Source organism: Trichoderma virens (assembly GCF_000170995.1).
Source record: "Trichoderma virens Gv29-8 chromosome Unknown TRIVIscaffold_4, whole genome shotgun sequence".
In the NCBI taxonomy this organism is placed as follows: Eukaryota; Fungi; Ascomycota; class Sordariomycetes; order Hypocreales; family Hypocreaceae; genus Trichoderma; species Trichoderma virens.
Genome location: NW_014013745.1, coordinates 1,569,710 through 1,584,988, shown reverse-complemented (window position 1 = coordinate 1,584,988; position 15,279 = coordinate 1,569,710). Strand labels below are relative to the sequence as shown.

Below are 15,279 nucleotides of genomic sequence, written 5' to 3'. Positions count from 1 at the left end.
ACTGGTAGCCTTCCGTTGCCCACCATGGACAGTCTCGCTTGCCATGTCATTTACGTCAATCGCAGCGTTGGGGAGGCCCGGCTGCTGCGCGCCATACCGGACGATGCCGCGGCCTCGCCGACAGGCGCTACCCCCGATTGGCGCCGCGATCGCGTTCGAGAACTCGTCCAGCCTCTCCTCGATGCCTTTGGTGACGGTTTGTCTTCTCTTCCCTCTCCCTCGACTACCCGTCGCTCCCTTGCTGACTCTCCATAACCACCAATAGTTCATGTCTGTGCCACCGGCGCCGCCTGTATGGATAAGCTGATGCAGCTTCACGAAGCTGGGTCCATGATGGACATGACACCAACCATGGTTCTCCTAGACACGCCCCATGATGAATGGATACCCGAGTCCTATTCCCTTCCAAACTCTTCCTCTCCCGATCCTAATCTGGTCAACCGCGACGCCGAGATTCATACACCTGACGAGAACCTCTACGGCCTGACACTCCTCCAGAGGCTCATCACCGAAGCCCACCTGCGAAGCATTTCCAAGCTCGTCGTCCCCATTCCCATCATCAGCTACCCAGAGACTCGCGAACAAATGACCGACGGCACGACCGAGCCCTTCTCGGCCTCTGCCGGTGCTCAGCCCGTCAGTCGTAAGCTCATAAGGAGGTGCTTGGACCTTGGCGCCGTCGACGTGATAATCAGCCCCCTGGGCCCCAAGTCTATCGCAACGCTGGAAATATGCGCTTATAAGGCCCATAGGGACGCCGCCAGGGACCAGCAGGCGATGATGGAGATTACAAAGGGTCGTAAGCGATCATGGGTCGGCGTCAACGAGCAGAAGCCCTTTGCCTATCTGCGAGAGGCAATGGTCTCTGGCCTCATGAACGGAATCTGCCGCCTGTCCCCCGAAGACGACCACATTGCCGGCGCCCACATTGCCGTTTCGTCTGAGCGTCAGGCCGTCATTGCCGAAGCCGTCGGGCGCTGGCATTTCGATGCCCACGAATTCTCCGACGACGAGCTGCTGGTGGCTGCGATGCAAATGTTCAAGCATGCCTTGACTTCGCCAGAACTCGAGAGGTGGCGGATACCAGCAGGTGAGTGTTATGCAAGCGTGCCCGTCTTTCCCCGGCGGTGCTAAGACAATAAGCAACCCCCCCTCCCCGAAAATGCCTGCACCCGTTCAGCCGCTGGAATTGATCCTGACCAATAATCTCAGACCAGCTCATTAGCTTCCTTATCGCATGTCGTGCAGCATACAATAGCTTTGTTCCCTACCATAATTTTCGTCACGTGGTGGACGTCCTTCAAGCGACGTTCAATTTCCTTGTCCACATTGGCTCGTTCCCTCCGTACCCGACATGGTCTCAGCCGAGATTCAAGGCGCAAAAGTCGCCAATCGCCTCACTCGTCAGCCCCTACGAAGCACTGACCCTTCTCATCACGGCCATTGGCCACGACGTTGGCCACCCGGGAGTCAACAATGGCTTTCTCACGACATTGAACGCCCCGCTAGCGCAGCTGTACAATGACCGATCTGTCCTAGAGTCGTTCCATTGCGCCGCGTTTTCGCAGATCCTTCGCAGGTATTGGCCGGCGGTATTCGAAGACAGGAAGATGCGCGGCTTGATGATTAGCTCCATTTTGGCCACAGACATGGGTCTCCATTTTGACTACATGAAGAAGATGGCGACGCTCAAGGAGAATTTCAAGGCCGATAGCAACCCTGAAAACTGGAATGGGCGCCAACTTGAAGATGCCAAGGTTCTCGCATGTTCGCTCCTTATTAAGTGCGCAGACATTAGCAACGTGGTATGTATTGTAACAAACGGGACAAGGAAGGAGGGAGAGAGGAAATGCCCCCTTTCTCCTTTTTCTTTCATTTTTTTTTTCATGGTTCTTAGAAGCATGTATAGAGCGATACTGACCCGGCTCATAGGCACGCCGTCACTCAACAGCATTGAAATGGATGCATATGCTCTCGGAGGAGTTTTCGAGACAAGCCTCGATGGAAGACGAACTCGAAATCAAGTCGTCTTTGATGTCACCACCGAAAAAGGACATTCTTTCCCTGTCTAACGCCCAGCTTGGCTTCATGAACATGTTCGCCATACCACTTTTCAAAGGCGTGGCTGAAATAATGCCAGGCATGGAATATACCGTCAAGGAGCTCCAAACCAACAAGAAATTCTTTGAAGAGAAGGTGCAAGAGGAACAGGCCAAGGAAGCGGAAGCGACTAGCGAGAAGTTGCGGCACCGGCGAACGAGAAGCTACCCAATCGAGAATGACAGCGAGATGAAGAATATCGAGATTTCGCCCGCTCCGAGTCCCTCAACGGCCAAATCTGGCCACGACCCCCATACACCGGTCGAACACCCGGATGTCAACGGCATAGCCTTCGGGGTCCCTTCATCTTTTGATGCTGTCAGAGACATGGCAGATGGTGATCCCTTCACCTGTCACCGACCGGACGATTCCATGGATAGCAAGCTGGTGTCATCAAAACACCGGACGAGCGAGACCACCGAAGGCAGTTTATCCGCCAACTATCCTGCCGATTGGGCTTCACAGGCCGCGAGTACGGCTACCGGCAAGATGACCCTGTCACCCAGCACACAGGGCACCAGCATTGTCAGCAACGAATCCGGAGAGCGCACCCTCAGCGTCCCTGCGTTCAACATGTCGCCTCTCAGCCTCAAGGGATCCCCGACTTCCCCACGCCGAGAACGAGAGCGGGAGCGGGAGCGAGAGCGAGAGCGAGAAATGGCGCAAGGAGACGAGGATTCGCCCTTTGGGGGCAGCATAGGCAGAGCTGAAGGCAAGGCACTTAAAAAACGGCCCAGCAGATTTCGGATGAAGGACTTTCCCTTCTTTAAGAGAAGCAAGGGGTCAAGCCCTCCATTTCCCACTGCTGATACCTCGGGCTGAAGGGCCCCGTTGCAATTCTGCAACTGGCCGCAAGCAAACCAAAAGACAACGGAGAGACATCTTGCGACAAGGAAGCAATATACACCACTGCCACGCGGAACGAAGAACCCGCGATACGGCTACGATTATGGCCCTATGATTTACGAATGCGATTGTGCGAATATAACCCTTTTTATGCGGGTCACGGCCACGTTATGATGTGCCTTTTTTCACGGATCGCGGGAAATCATTCGGTCGGTTCATGGGGTTGGATCCAAAAGTCGGCCATAACTTGCCACTTTGATGTTGCACTATGATGCCTTCTGAACGGATTTGACAGGAAGACAAAATAAGAAAAAACCCCACAAAAAAGTCCAGTCTTGGGTTCCAGAACCTGGACGGAACAAAAAAAAAATTATCCCCTTTTTCATACATATAACCTGTATACCTATCACACTTATATACTTGGGAGGGAGGGGAACGGCGATAAGTATATACCCTTGGGACTAGGCAGCCTAGGTCAGGATGTCGTGGCATTGATTCTTTCTTTTTTATTTTCCTGTGTTACACTATTACTCTCACTACCTTTCCTTTCTCCATCTCCTTCTCCATCTCCTTCTCCATCTCCTTCTCCTTTTCCTTCTTCTTTTCTTTTTTTCGCTTTTCTTCTTTTCTTTTGGGTTCAGGGCTTGCTATGGTGTATCAAGACATGTATGAACAAGAGAGGAGGATTAAGACAACCGGGGAGGGCGTTATTACGGTAGGATGCATAGGACTCTAGAGAAAGGCTGCAAGGTTCGAGAGGGTAAATGGGTGAGCTCATGGTAGCAGATACGAAGACACGGCATCGTGTCTCGACTCCCAGGTGCACAAGCAACCATGTTTTGGTGCATAGCCCCGAGTTGAATACAGGTTACCCCGGCGAAAAGCGGGCATTTGAAGCTGATTCTTGGCGATGGACAGCTCGATTAGCTTCGAGCGGAACACGAAGTGATGCGGTCCTTGTCTTGTATGACTGCCTGGTTGCCGATCCAATCTGGCCGGGATGCATGTTTTGTTCATCTCCCTGCATATCGGGCAAGTGGCCATTGTTGAAATAGATGATATCTAAAAATGAAATTCATTGTTGTAATTGTACCTACTAAGTGCGTGACAGGCCGATGATGATGCTGAAGCAGCGGAGCATTGTACTCGTATTTGTGCGAAATGTGAAGTGCCGGTGCTCTGATCAACTGCTTTTACCCCAAGGAGAGGATATGGGTCTTGCAAGGTGTAAGCCGAGGCACGATTACATCTGACTCTGGCATCCAGGGGGGAAAACCCGGGGAGTTGACAATATCCGGGCGAGTTGAAGCTTTGGGAGGTGCATTAGTCTCGCGTTTCCGTGCAGGCGAGGGTTGACAAGAGAGAGAGTGTGGTGGCAACCCCGCATTCTTGTTTGTCCCCAGCTTTGCATTAGGCTTGTTGACTATGCTGCTTGTGGTGTATTCCGAGTCTGGACTGGGGGGGCCGGTTGTCGGCTGGAGGGGCTGAGCCTATTGACTCGGGGAGAAGATGCTTGATTCTGGTGTTTTTGACATTTGATGGTAGCTTGTGCCGTGGTGGGGAGTTTGAAGGTTGGCTTTTTGGTGATGTCTGGCCGATCTCGGTTTATCGCGCCTAAATCTATCATAATATGACAAGATATCGGTAATTCACGGGCCATTTGAATTTGCTAATCGCAGGGGAAGCTGTTACGTGAAAACCCATTCCAAGGCTAGTTTACGTACTTTGAGCCGTCGGCACGGTTTAGGTACGCTTTTTCACAGGGGATAGAGTAGGTAGCCAAACCGAAAATCTACGTCTCCGCACCGGCTTTTGAATACCCGCCGGTGCTCCGTACAGTAGCCCCAACCACGCAAGGGAAAATCAACAGCTGGAAGCCAAATCCGGAGGAGAGGGGAGACGCTACCTAAGCCGCTAGTCCTGGCGATGTGTCTTGTGCAAAGTAGCATGTGCAGGGCCGACGAGTAGCGTTGATCTTCCGCGGGAAGCTACTTTGCTGTTACTTTGACGGTAGGTAACCCCAACGCAAATGGGAGGAGGGGGGGTTAATACCACCGAAAAAAGAGGAGAGAGGAAAAGTGGCTGGCGTTGAGGAGATCCATATAAAGGAATAGCCGCTGCCCGCGGTTTCCCGTCCGCCCCTGGCCCGCGACCGATATTCTTACATGATCTTGTTAATTTTATGGTTGATTTCTAGATCATCGAGTTCTCCACAATCTCTATTTCGTCGACGGATTCTTGCGATTTGTTGCTGTATTTGCCGTTTGTTTTGTTTTGCTGTGTCGTCTCGTGTCGTCTCGTGTGACTCAAGGCTGTCTGTCTGTCAATCGGGCGAAATCTATGCGCTATACTGAATGACTCAAGATAGCTGTGAACCATAGCTCATCTCATGAACGGCGGCTTGAGAAGCAATTGGCCATCAGAGCATCCAATCCTCCAAGCGAGCAGCAAAGAAAAGCTTCATAGAGAGCGGTATCCACTATTTCCACTGCTGTTGTAACACGCGGATGAGCGATTCAGCATCGGCAGGGACATTGTTTGCTGTAAATCTCACATGTACGACTCTCAGCTTTACCATCATGATGCCTCATATGCATTATTGCCCCGACGAGCCTGGAGAGGCCGAAACTGACACAATGGCAGGCAAACTTACCAAGTAATTCACCACCCTTTTCTAAACTAAAAACACCAACGACGCCGCCAAAACCATGGCAACTCCAGCTCTCCAAGCCCCCGTGGCCGTCCCTCTCCCTCCTACCCCTTCAACCGACTTCATGACCGAGGACCAATGGGACGTCCTCTGGGCACTGTTAGACGGCGCGATGCCATCCTACGTCCCAGCTTCCGCAGTGACGGACAAGGAGAGGCAGGTTGCCATCCCGGACGCCGAGTTTGATCGCCTTGTCGAAGACATCACTAGCTCGCTCGACGGCGCTCCGAGCAGAGAGGAAATAACAGAATTTCTCGCCTTCCGGCTGGTTGACCATCCGCCGTTTCGAGACGACTGCATACGCAACTTAGCCGCATCGCCAGCAATAGCTAAGCTGGCCAAGGCCCTTGGGTCGTTAGGGTGAGTTTTGACTCATGTAGTCGACATTATTATCGACATGTAAATGAGAAAAGAGAAGCGTGTGTGATCAAGGCAGACAGATAGACTGACCCGGCTCTACACCAGGACTCGCGCTGGAAGTCTCTTGCTGACCGGCTACTGGAGCCCCGTCACCCAACAACCGTCCAGTGTGCGTGAGGCTATCCTCAAGTCTTGGACTACAGCACGACTCCAGTCGCTCAGGGGGTTGGCCAAGTCTCTCACCACCCTGGCTAGCAAGGCAAATGGCACAACGAACCCCTACTTCAAGAAACTCTCCGGTTACTCAGACGTCCCAACGGATTGGAAACCTGTGCAGGGATTCGACTTCAAATTCATCCAGCTGCGGCCCGGGGACGACGTGCACGAAATCACCACCGACGTCGTCATCGTTGGCTCCGGCCCCGGAGGCGGCGTCTGCGCAAAGAACCTGGCCGAGGCAGGGCACAAGGTCCTCGTCGTCGACAAGGGCTACCACTTCCCTCCCTCCCACTTCCCCATGCCGCAAATGACCGCGCTCAACCACCTCTTCGACCATGGCGGCGCCTACGTCAGCGAGGATACGAGCACCGCCATTACGGCCGCCAGCTGTTGGGGTGGTGGCGGCACCATCAACTGGAGCGTGTCCTTCAAGCTCCAAGACTTCGTCCGCAAGGAATGGTCTGACGAGGGTCTCCCGCTCTTCACGTCGCCTGAATTCGACGAGTGTATGGACCGAGTCTGTGACTTTATCGGCGCGGGAACTGACGCTATCCGCCACAACTTCCGCAACAACCTACTGCTTGATGGATGTAACAAGCTAGGCTGGCACGGAGGCGTTGCTCCCCAGAACACGGCCAACAAGGAGCATTATTGTGGTCATTGCCATCTGGGTTGTGGATTGGGAGAGAAGAGGGGGCCGGCGGTGGCCTGGCTGCCTGCTGCGGCTGACGCGGGTGCCGAGTTCATGGAGGGCTTCACTGTCGACAAGGTACTATTTGACGACGATGGCACGACAGCGACAGGCGTTGAAGGCTCGTGGTTGGCTAGAGATGATGAGGACGTCGAAGGACGTACGCAGCGCAAAGTTGTCATCAAGGCAAAGAAAGTCATCGTGTCTGCTGGCACGTTCTGGAGCCCCGTCATTTTGATGAAGAGCGGCATCCAAGTAAGTTTCAAATCAATCCAGTTGGCTCTTTATTATTGACCCTCATACCCCTTCCCACCTCTGCTCATTCGAGAGCTGTCTGTACAACCACACTTACTGACATGTAAAACTCGCCCCCGTGTTTTAGAATCCGCAACTTGGACAAAATCTTCATCTACACCCAGTCAACTGCCTGATGGTAGTACATCGGCAAGAAACTCGGCCGTGGGAGGGTGGTATCATTACAAGCTGGAGCGGCGAGTTTGAAAACCTCGACGGCAAAGGACACGGAACAAAGCTGGAGCCATTATGCATGGTGGTGAGTAGCTACCAGCCAGCAAATTAGGAGAAAAGCCACCTTCGGGTGGTTTTTCCAAGTCCGGACACTTGACTGACTCATGGAATTCTAGCCATACATGGCGTTTGCAATGCAACATTGGACGGGAGGTCTGGACACCAAGCTCACCACCATGAAATATCGTCATCTTAGCAGCTTCATCTCGCTAGCCCGTGACCGAGACTCTGGCCGCGTGTTTGTCGACCCTGAGACCGGGGGCCCGCGCATTGAATACACGACTTCTGATTTCGACCGTGAGAACAACTTGGAGGGGATCATTGGCCTCGCCAAGATTGCCTATGTCGGCGGTGCAACGGAGATTCGAGCGCATTATCCCGGCGTGCCGCCGTTCCTGCCCAATGCCGCAGAGCAAGAGAAGCACGTCCAAGACGAAGATCCCGAGTTCACAGACGCTGCTTTCGGCAAGTGGCTACAACACCTCCGCACCATGAGCAACAAGCCTCCCCTGACTGCCTTTGGTTCAGCGCACCAGATGGGAACGTGCCGAATGAGCGCCACAAAGGAATCGGGCGTAGTGGATCAGAAGGGAAGCGTCTGGGGGACCAAGAACTTGTACGTCGCAGACTCTAGCGTGTTCCCGAGCGCGAGCGGCGTCAACCCCATGGTTACCGTCATGTCCATTGCAGACTGGATTTCGCGGGGTGTGTCTAAGGAGCTGTAGGGGGATAAGAGATGAGGTGCTCGGCCCTTAGATAGAGGGACTCATTGGATAGATTTGGCGAGCTCCGTGTCCACACAAGGAGCAGAGAAACAGGGGCGATTGGATGGAAATATCACTGTTTCACCTTTTGGGCCTATAGGGATTGAGATTCAAGCGCTCTCAATGGCCGGGGACGCATAAGGAAAGGATTCAGAGGCCCAAATTTGATAGCTCGCCTTACTAAATGAATAATGGAAAGCCACTCGTACGAGTACACTCGCCTCGACTGCCGGAGCGGGCTCATCATCTTCGTTGAAGCCATGTTTCTTCTGCCCAACACCGAGGCGTGTCCATGGCGGCCCTGTCCCGTCATGCAATGCCATGCTAGTATTTGGGCACGAATGAGTCAAGGCCAAGATGCAGCTGCTGGTATTGCCAGCCATGGCCCTGTTCTTCGGGCACCGTTCGGCATATCCATCCATCCATAGGTAGGTAAGGTAGTAGACCTGCTACAGACATCTGTCCACATGACCCAACGATCACGAGGGCATCGAGCGTCATTTCTCTTCTTTGGACATCCTGGGCATTGTGTAACAAAGCAGCAAAAGAAACTTCCGCTCAAGCCAGCCATTAGGCCCCGTGATTGCTGGGCTGGGATGGCGGCCGAGAGAAGGGGAAGATAGCCATGTCAGAATATGGCATCATGGTGAGAGGCTTGCTCCGACCAACGGCGACGACGTCATAGGATGCCAAGAATAAAATCAACAAGGGCATCAAGTTTTTAGACGCCGGTTAGAAGGGGGTTAAACTTTGACCCTGGCTCGTTAGGTATCGATGTAAGGGCAATATCCCGAAAAACTTTTTTTGTCCTTGTCCGCTTTCCCAAGGGGCTGGTTACCGATGACAAAGGATCGGTGTGCTGTACTCCGTATTTTCGTCTGGACTTGGAGACAAAGTCACGCCCAGCAGAAAATATGGCGGACGGTACCTCCAGATGCGGTTCTGTGGCGCGTGGAGCCCTGAGGCTTGGTTGCCTCCCGTGCGGGAATCGCGTGCGTTACATAAGCATCCGATGCCAGGCTGGCAGATCTGTGTGGGGTTAGCCACAGTTCGCAAGGCAGACACAGCCACGACGATGAAATCTGCCGCGCCACGTTATTGATAGCGGGCATACCGAGGGGCAGGGCATCCATCTCCAACTGGCAAAAATGGTGAGAACAAGCTCTGAGCCCAAGATGCATGAAGACGTCAGGGGGCCGTGGACAAGACCGTGCAGTAGCCCATGACGGTATGCAGCTCTTTCAGCTGCCCATGGGTTTTTGCACGGCTGCTGGCCACGGGGGTGTCTGATCTGTTGCGAGATGCCCATCTCGTCTTGTCTGGCCGGATAGCTGCATGCAGGAGATGAGACAATCAATATTCCTTGATAGGGACGGGAGGTTGTCACAGTACCAGTAATGCGTATGGTTGGTACTACTACTGTAAGATAGATGGCAAAGGCGACCTGACATGCGGTAAGGGATGCCCCCCCTCGTCTTCCAAAGGTCGGTAGCACAGGGAAAAAAAATTCTTCCCTATGCGAAAATATTGCTTTACATCCAATATCTTGGCATGCGCTTGCACGCAACCCTTTCACTAGCCACGCCTTTTCCAATAGCCAGTTTGAAATCTTGCTTTCTCCTTTGGATACGAGTCGCTGGCTCACGTCGATCGGTGAGGACCCGTTGGCGTGGGGTCCACAAAGAGCCTCTCTCCGGGGACAGGATCCAGGGTGAGATTTCTCCAGTGATTTGGTTCTCGGCTATCCAAACCCTGCATAGAGTTCACCGGTAGACACATTGTTTCCTAGCTAGCATCAGGCGTTTGTTGAGATGCACGCTGTCGTCGTACAAGTTGACAACCCAAACTCCCCGAGACGTGGGGTTCTAGCTAATGCATCGGTGAGGAGCCTGCATTTGCCACCAGCACCCCGTCCAGAGGCAGCCCGTGACGTTGAAGTCGAAAAAGAGACAATGTTGGGCATGGCAGGGTCGTCAACGGCCTTGAACCAGGCCATTTGGGTACCGAGGTGCGGTGGTTGCTGGCCTCGCTGTGTTGTCTCGACATTGTCGCCTTGCGATCCAACGTTGCTGTTGCTTTTGGGGCGTCAAGGTGTGGACGGCCCATGTAATGAAGGCCCGTACAGGCAAGGTCAATGCGTTGAATGCATCTCCTTTGCCTTGGCCAAAGACGCTTCTTTCGTCCGATGTGCGCTGCCCTGTCTTTGGAGGGGCGTCCGCAGCACACTCCCCAGAGTTGAGATTCTGGAGCGTCGCCTCACTTAGATAATCCGGATTGACTGGTTGCCGTCATCACGGTGGCCAGAGGGTGAGCGTCGTCACCTGCGGCCGGATATCCAACCGCCTCCAAAGGCGTCGTGGCCTCGCAGCAGGGCCTCTGATGAAACCTCTCTTTGCGACGCATATTTGCCGTCGAAATTGGCTGCCTCAAATGACGTGTAAACTTTTTCCCCCGTGGATACTCTCGCAACGGCGATAACATCTGGGAAAAACGTTCGCCTTCGTTCTCGTTGTTTGCTCCAGGGTGAGATAGCCGCGAGCAAGGGCGAGTAGACACACTGTCATCCATGGCCGGTCATTTTTAGCTGCAACACCCACAACAGAATAGCAGCTGCTAGGTAGGGCCACAACTACTATTTTTGGTAATGCCTGCCACTACTAGCCCACTGCTCCGTACTCGTAACTGCTAGGTGCTATGGAGCAGCTGCTGTAACTAATTCTGCTTCTGTGCCTGTGGTAGTACTACCTTGGAGATGGTGCCACAGGACGACGATCGCTCTTGTCTGGCTTGTCAAGGTTTTTGACTATCTGGTATTCCTGGCCTTATACGAGCACACCCAGATAAGGTAATACTTGCAGCTGGAATAGCTTCAATCGTATAGGCTTGATGCTTCTCTCAGCGAGCGCCCGCTGGTAGGTCTCTGATAGGCCGATGGCTGCCGATTCGACTCCGCCAGCCCAGCTGCAGCTATCGTGCATCAGCCAGGCATCGAGGTCGAGGTACCGGTACTTCCTCTGCTAGCCCGCCTGTGGCTTGCGCTGCACTTTTCGTATTCCAGCCACGGCTGCCATGGTCAGATTCGTCCATCCACATGTCTGTCTACTGACGCAGAATCAGACGACGAGTCCAAACCATGGCCCGTGAGACGCGTGCGCTGGGTAAGCTTGGCCGGCCGTCTATACTTGCGACGGCATGGTGAGGGAATCAGAGCACAGCAGCAGCGCTCATTGGCATGCCGTCGCGCAAGCGGACCTCAAGGGGCCTCGGACAGGCCAGATGCATCAACCCCCGCGTCGCAACATGGCCAGATTTGATGGCCCCCATTCTCAGAATCCAAAGACTCGAATCGGTAGCCAGTCAAGAGATGTAGACGCTGCAGGGTCCCAAGTGCTGGAGCAAGAGCCGCCACCTCCTGCTTCTGGCGGATATCCGGAAACCCCCCCCTTTCACCATGGCAGACAGAGCAAAGCGATCGGTGGACACAGATGCGGCAAAGCTCAAGTGCCGTGCAGTGCAAGCAGCCCTTGTAAGAGCCGTTTAAGAGAAGCTTTGTCACTTATCAATCTCCGACCAGACAAGACGAAACACGGAAACGAGGGCTCGCTAGCCAGCTTGGACCTACACAAAGCTCTGGGCTCCTAGTCCATTTTGTGCCTTCAAGGCCGCGCTCGCACAGTTTCTGAGAAAATTTGGCCTTCACCCATGATTGGCCAAATGCCATCTCCAAAGAGCCAATGAGGCTCTGTCTCATCGACCTCTTTTGGCTACTCCACTCTGGCAACCACTGGCTCCCAAGGTCTCTGGCCAATCAGATGCTGTAAAGGCACTTTTCAATCAACACACCTCAGCTCGCCGAAGCCACTAACACCATCCGCATGGAGGCAACGCTCCTGGACGGCGTGAGGATTCGCACACAGTCGACTCTTCGTTTGGCAACTATGGATATTCAAGACCCCCTTTTGGGAGGGTCTTTTTGAGATTTTCGACTCCTAGCTGTGGCCCGCCGTCTCGGGACGCTCCGGGGGGACCTTGGGACGGACTCGAGAGCCATTGCCCAACCATTTCCCGGGACTTACATGTCTCCAACGATTAGGACGGTTTCGATACCACAGTATGCCTTCCCAGCCAGGGGAAACACCCGGCCCTAACAGAGACGGACGACGGCTTTTCCCTAGACGGGATCCATCCTCATCAAAGGGCACTGCTTCTCCCTGGCAGCTCATCAAGCAAATCAGGGTGGCCGAGAGCGCCATGCGGAGTACTCAAAACCATTCACGGGACTCTGGATGCTATCAAAATCCCTCGTCGACAAAGGAAGGATCATGGCCGATCCCAAAGAGACGCCTTCTGGATGCGGGGACGCGACCAATACGCATGCCACGGCGCCTATAATTCCTTGTCGACTCTTTTCTTTTCCACGGTCCACAGTACGCATCTGAGTCTACGAGTACGGAAGCGAAGGTGGACTTGGCTCGGGCGCCGGCACATGCCACCCGCCATGTCCGCACAATTCCAGCTTGCACTGTGGAAGTGGAGGAAGAGGAAAAAAGAAGGAAAAAAGAGTCATGTCACTTAGGGCTTTTGTCGTTGGGAGATTTGTCTCCTCACGTACACCCAAGTAGGATGCGCCGGCGCATGGCGCCCTGTTGGGCATGCAAGTCATTACAGCAGATGCAGAGTAAACAAGGGCCTCTTCTGCATCTCATTGACCAGACGACGAGATGAGACGGTCGATGGTAATTTCTCCCATTCGACATGCATTTCCTCGTTTGGTTTCAGCTCGCTGCTAGCTATGCTGACCACTGCCCCCCATCCGAGCTAGGAGTCTGGGTGAGATGACTCTTTGGGGGGCCGAGCTGGCGGTGGGTGCTAACAACATCCGTTTTTTTCTTTGCCTTTCCATTGTCCACATTGTCCACAAGCAAATCCTGTGAGCGGAGGCAAGCACGGGGGGTCACTGCATCCTGCATAAGCGGCGCAACCCCCTCGCTTCGAGATGTCAATAGCGGCTCCGTCGTGGTTGTTGCTGTGTGAAGAGGGACTTGGAGTTTATCTTTTCCCCTCCTCTTGAGATGTGGATCAAGCCCAATAGCGCACATGCTCACCAAGAACATTTAACCTTGAGTACACGAACTCTAATAAGTACGGGCGATGAGCATCGAAGCGAACCGTATACAAGAAGAGTTCTGCATGCGGTTCATGGCTGGTGTACTAGATTAGAATTATATGGGCATGTGACCGGATAGCCCTTTTCTTTCTTTCTTTCTTTCTCTTTTTTGTGAGATACGAGACATCATGATCACGATACGACCCAACAAGATGGACCCTATGAGGTTGCTTTATGCAACACATTACATAGTATACGAGGAGATGGCGCCCCAGGCGTGGAGTGAGTGTCAAACTGCTTGGTTATGTAAGGTGGCGGTAGACGGCCAACCAGTCTCGCTCACGGCAGGTTTTTCCCTTTTCCCTTTCCCTCTTCCCTTTACCGACGAAACCCTGGGCACATGTTTCGAGCCTGATGTCTTGGTTGCCCACCACGATGGTGGCACTTCATTTTGCATCTTTTTTCACTACGACCTTGCATACACAAGGTACGTACATAGTATGGCAGGTGTACACATCTACTTGGATATGAGCAGTCTAACTGCTGCCACTAACATTACGACTGCTACCCACCGGCGGCATGTCCATGTACCTCGTACGGAGCCCATTATTGTGGGCAGATATTTCGCTCAGCGCCAAGCGCCTACTGACACTGGACCCTGCCTTGTTGACGGGCTGATCTCGTGATATCATGTCAAGCACCGATGATGTAGATGTGCATACTGGACTGCCTGAACCTGGCGAGAACCTGGCGAGAGCTCGTGCTGGATCCTCGACGCTGGCACCGGCCCGAGGCGTCACCTTGGGCAGAAGCAGAAGCAGAGCGACGATGAGTTGCGTGCCTGTGTAATGACGAAGACGACCAAGACGTCGGTGGTAGCGCCTCAGCACGGCCGCCTGGACCGCCAGAGTGTCCAGAGCCGAAAGTCGCGGTACCTCGTGGAAGACGGTGTGTGGCGCGGGCTGTAGGTCTTTCAGCTCCACCGGCGTCTGCAGGACTGCCCGTTTTGGGAGTCGTGGCTGCACACCCCCGACTTTCATGCGCACCCCCTCGTGCAAGTCTCAGGACACAGCCCAGACCTGGATTTTGTGTCTGGTCAAGTGTCGTCGTGCTTTGTGCTGGGCTGGCCCACAAGCAGCGAGGATTTCCGAGCGGCAGAGAGGCAGTGACGGAGGTGGAGCGAAGGCCGTAGTTGTTGCCAACTTGGGTGCTCGTACGGTATGTCGGTTTGTGCAAGTTGAGCGTAGTGTAGTATTATAGTGTAGTGTACTCCGTTGGGTAGTGTAATAATAGTGGCCTGTCCAAGAGAGGGCGGGAGTTGGTAGTGAGTGGCTCCTCTCACGCACCAAATGCCCTCGAGCCATTGAAGTATCCAAGTATGGAGTCTGGTACGATGCTCTGTCCGGACGAAGCAGCAATCCGGCAGTATCCAGCGCAGTGGCTTGCGGTTGGCGGCCGCTGCTCGCTCTCTGCTGGGCACGGCCTGGCGCACCGACCACGTAGGTACCTGTATTGATTGATACGAGTATTCCGGCCGATGCTACTAATCTGATGTATGTAAACCTTGTGCTCCGAGCTGCCGGTAGGTATTACACACCAGACTTGTACAGAGAGAGAACACCAAGGTGGTGGCATGTGCAGATTCCACTGAAATGACATGGAACCCAAACGCTCGTAAAAGGCAAGCTCACGGAGTACGCGGGAGGGTGGCCGTGGTACTCCCTACTCGTCGGCGTCATACTGCGGCGCTGCCTCGCCCAAGTAGGGGGTACATGCACCACCGCCTTGATCCATGATGCATTGCATTGGATTGCTTCGCTCTCTGGCCTGCAGCGAGGCAAGACGCACGCCTCAGGGGGGGCGTGTGGCAGGGCCTGCAAAGCCGCGCCCGATGCTGGCAATGGGAAAAACAAAACAAAAAAACGCCAGCGAGCGGGTACAGATGCAGATGCAG

The 15,279-nt window shown here is 53.9% G+C and overlaps 3 protein-coding genes across 3 annotated transcripts; all 3 read left to right on the top strand.

Annotated features, from left to right (window-relative positions):
• Positions 1 to 24: 24 nt before the first annotated feature.
• Positions 25 to 2,922, top strand: TRIVIDRAFT_132835 (uncharacterized protein; the record flags this gene model as incomplete). The annotated part of the gene is made up of 4 exons (XM_014103434.2): positions 25 to 196; positions 266 to 1,090; positions 1,213 to 1,805; positions 2,026 to 2,922. The coding sequence occupies 4 exons, from the start codon at positions 25 to 27 to the stop codon at positions 2,920 to 2,922; spliced, it is 2,487 nt and encodes an 828-aa protein (XP_013958909.1).
• A 2,732-nt stretch (positions 2,923 to 5,654) lies between these two features.
• TRIVIDRAFT_54537 (uncharacterized protein) lies at positions 5,655 to 8,179 on the top strand (the record flags this gene model as incomplete). The annotated part of the gene is made up of 4 exons (XM_014103433.1): positions 5,655 to 6,016; positions 6,122 to 7,181; positions 7,309 to 7,479; positions 7,571 to 8,179. 4 exons carry the CDS (start codon positions 5,655 to 5,657, stop codon positions 8,177 to 8,179), a joined length of 2,202 nt encoding a protein of 733 aa, XP_013958908.1.
• A 5,334-nt stretch (positions 8,180 to 13,513) lies between these two features.
• Positions 13,514 to 14,976, top strand: TRIVIDRAFT_61480 (uncharacterized protein; the record flags this gene model as incomplete). Its single annotated transcript, XM_014103432.1, has 7 exons — positions 13,514 to 13,607; positions 13,647 to 13,812; positions 13,861 to 13,919; positions 14,070 to 14,289; positions 14,321 to 14,543; positions 14,608 to 14,824; positions 14,936 to 14,976. The coding sequence occupies 7 exons, from the start codon at positions 13,514 to 13,516 to the stop codon at positions 14,974 to 14,976; spliced, it is 1,020 nt and encodes a 339-aa protein (XP_013958907.1).
• Between the last annotated feature and the right edge of the window lie 303 nt (positions 14,977 to 15,279).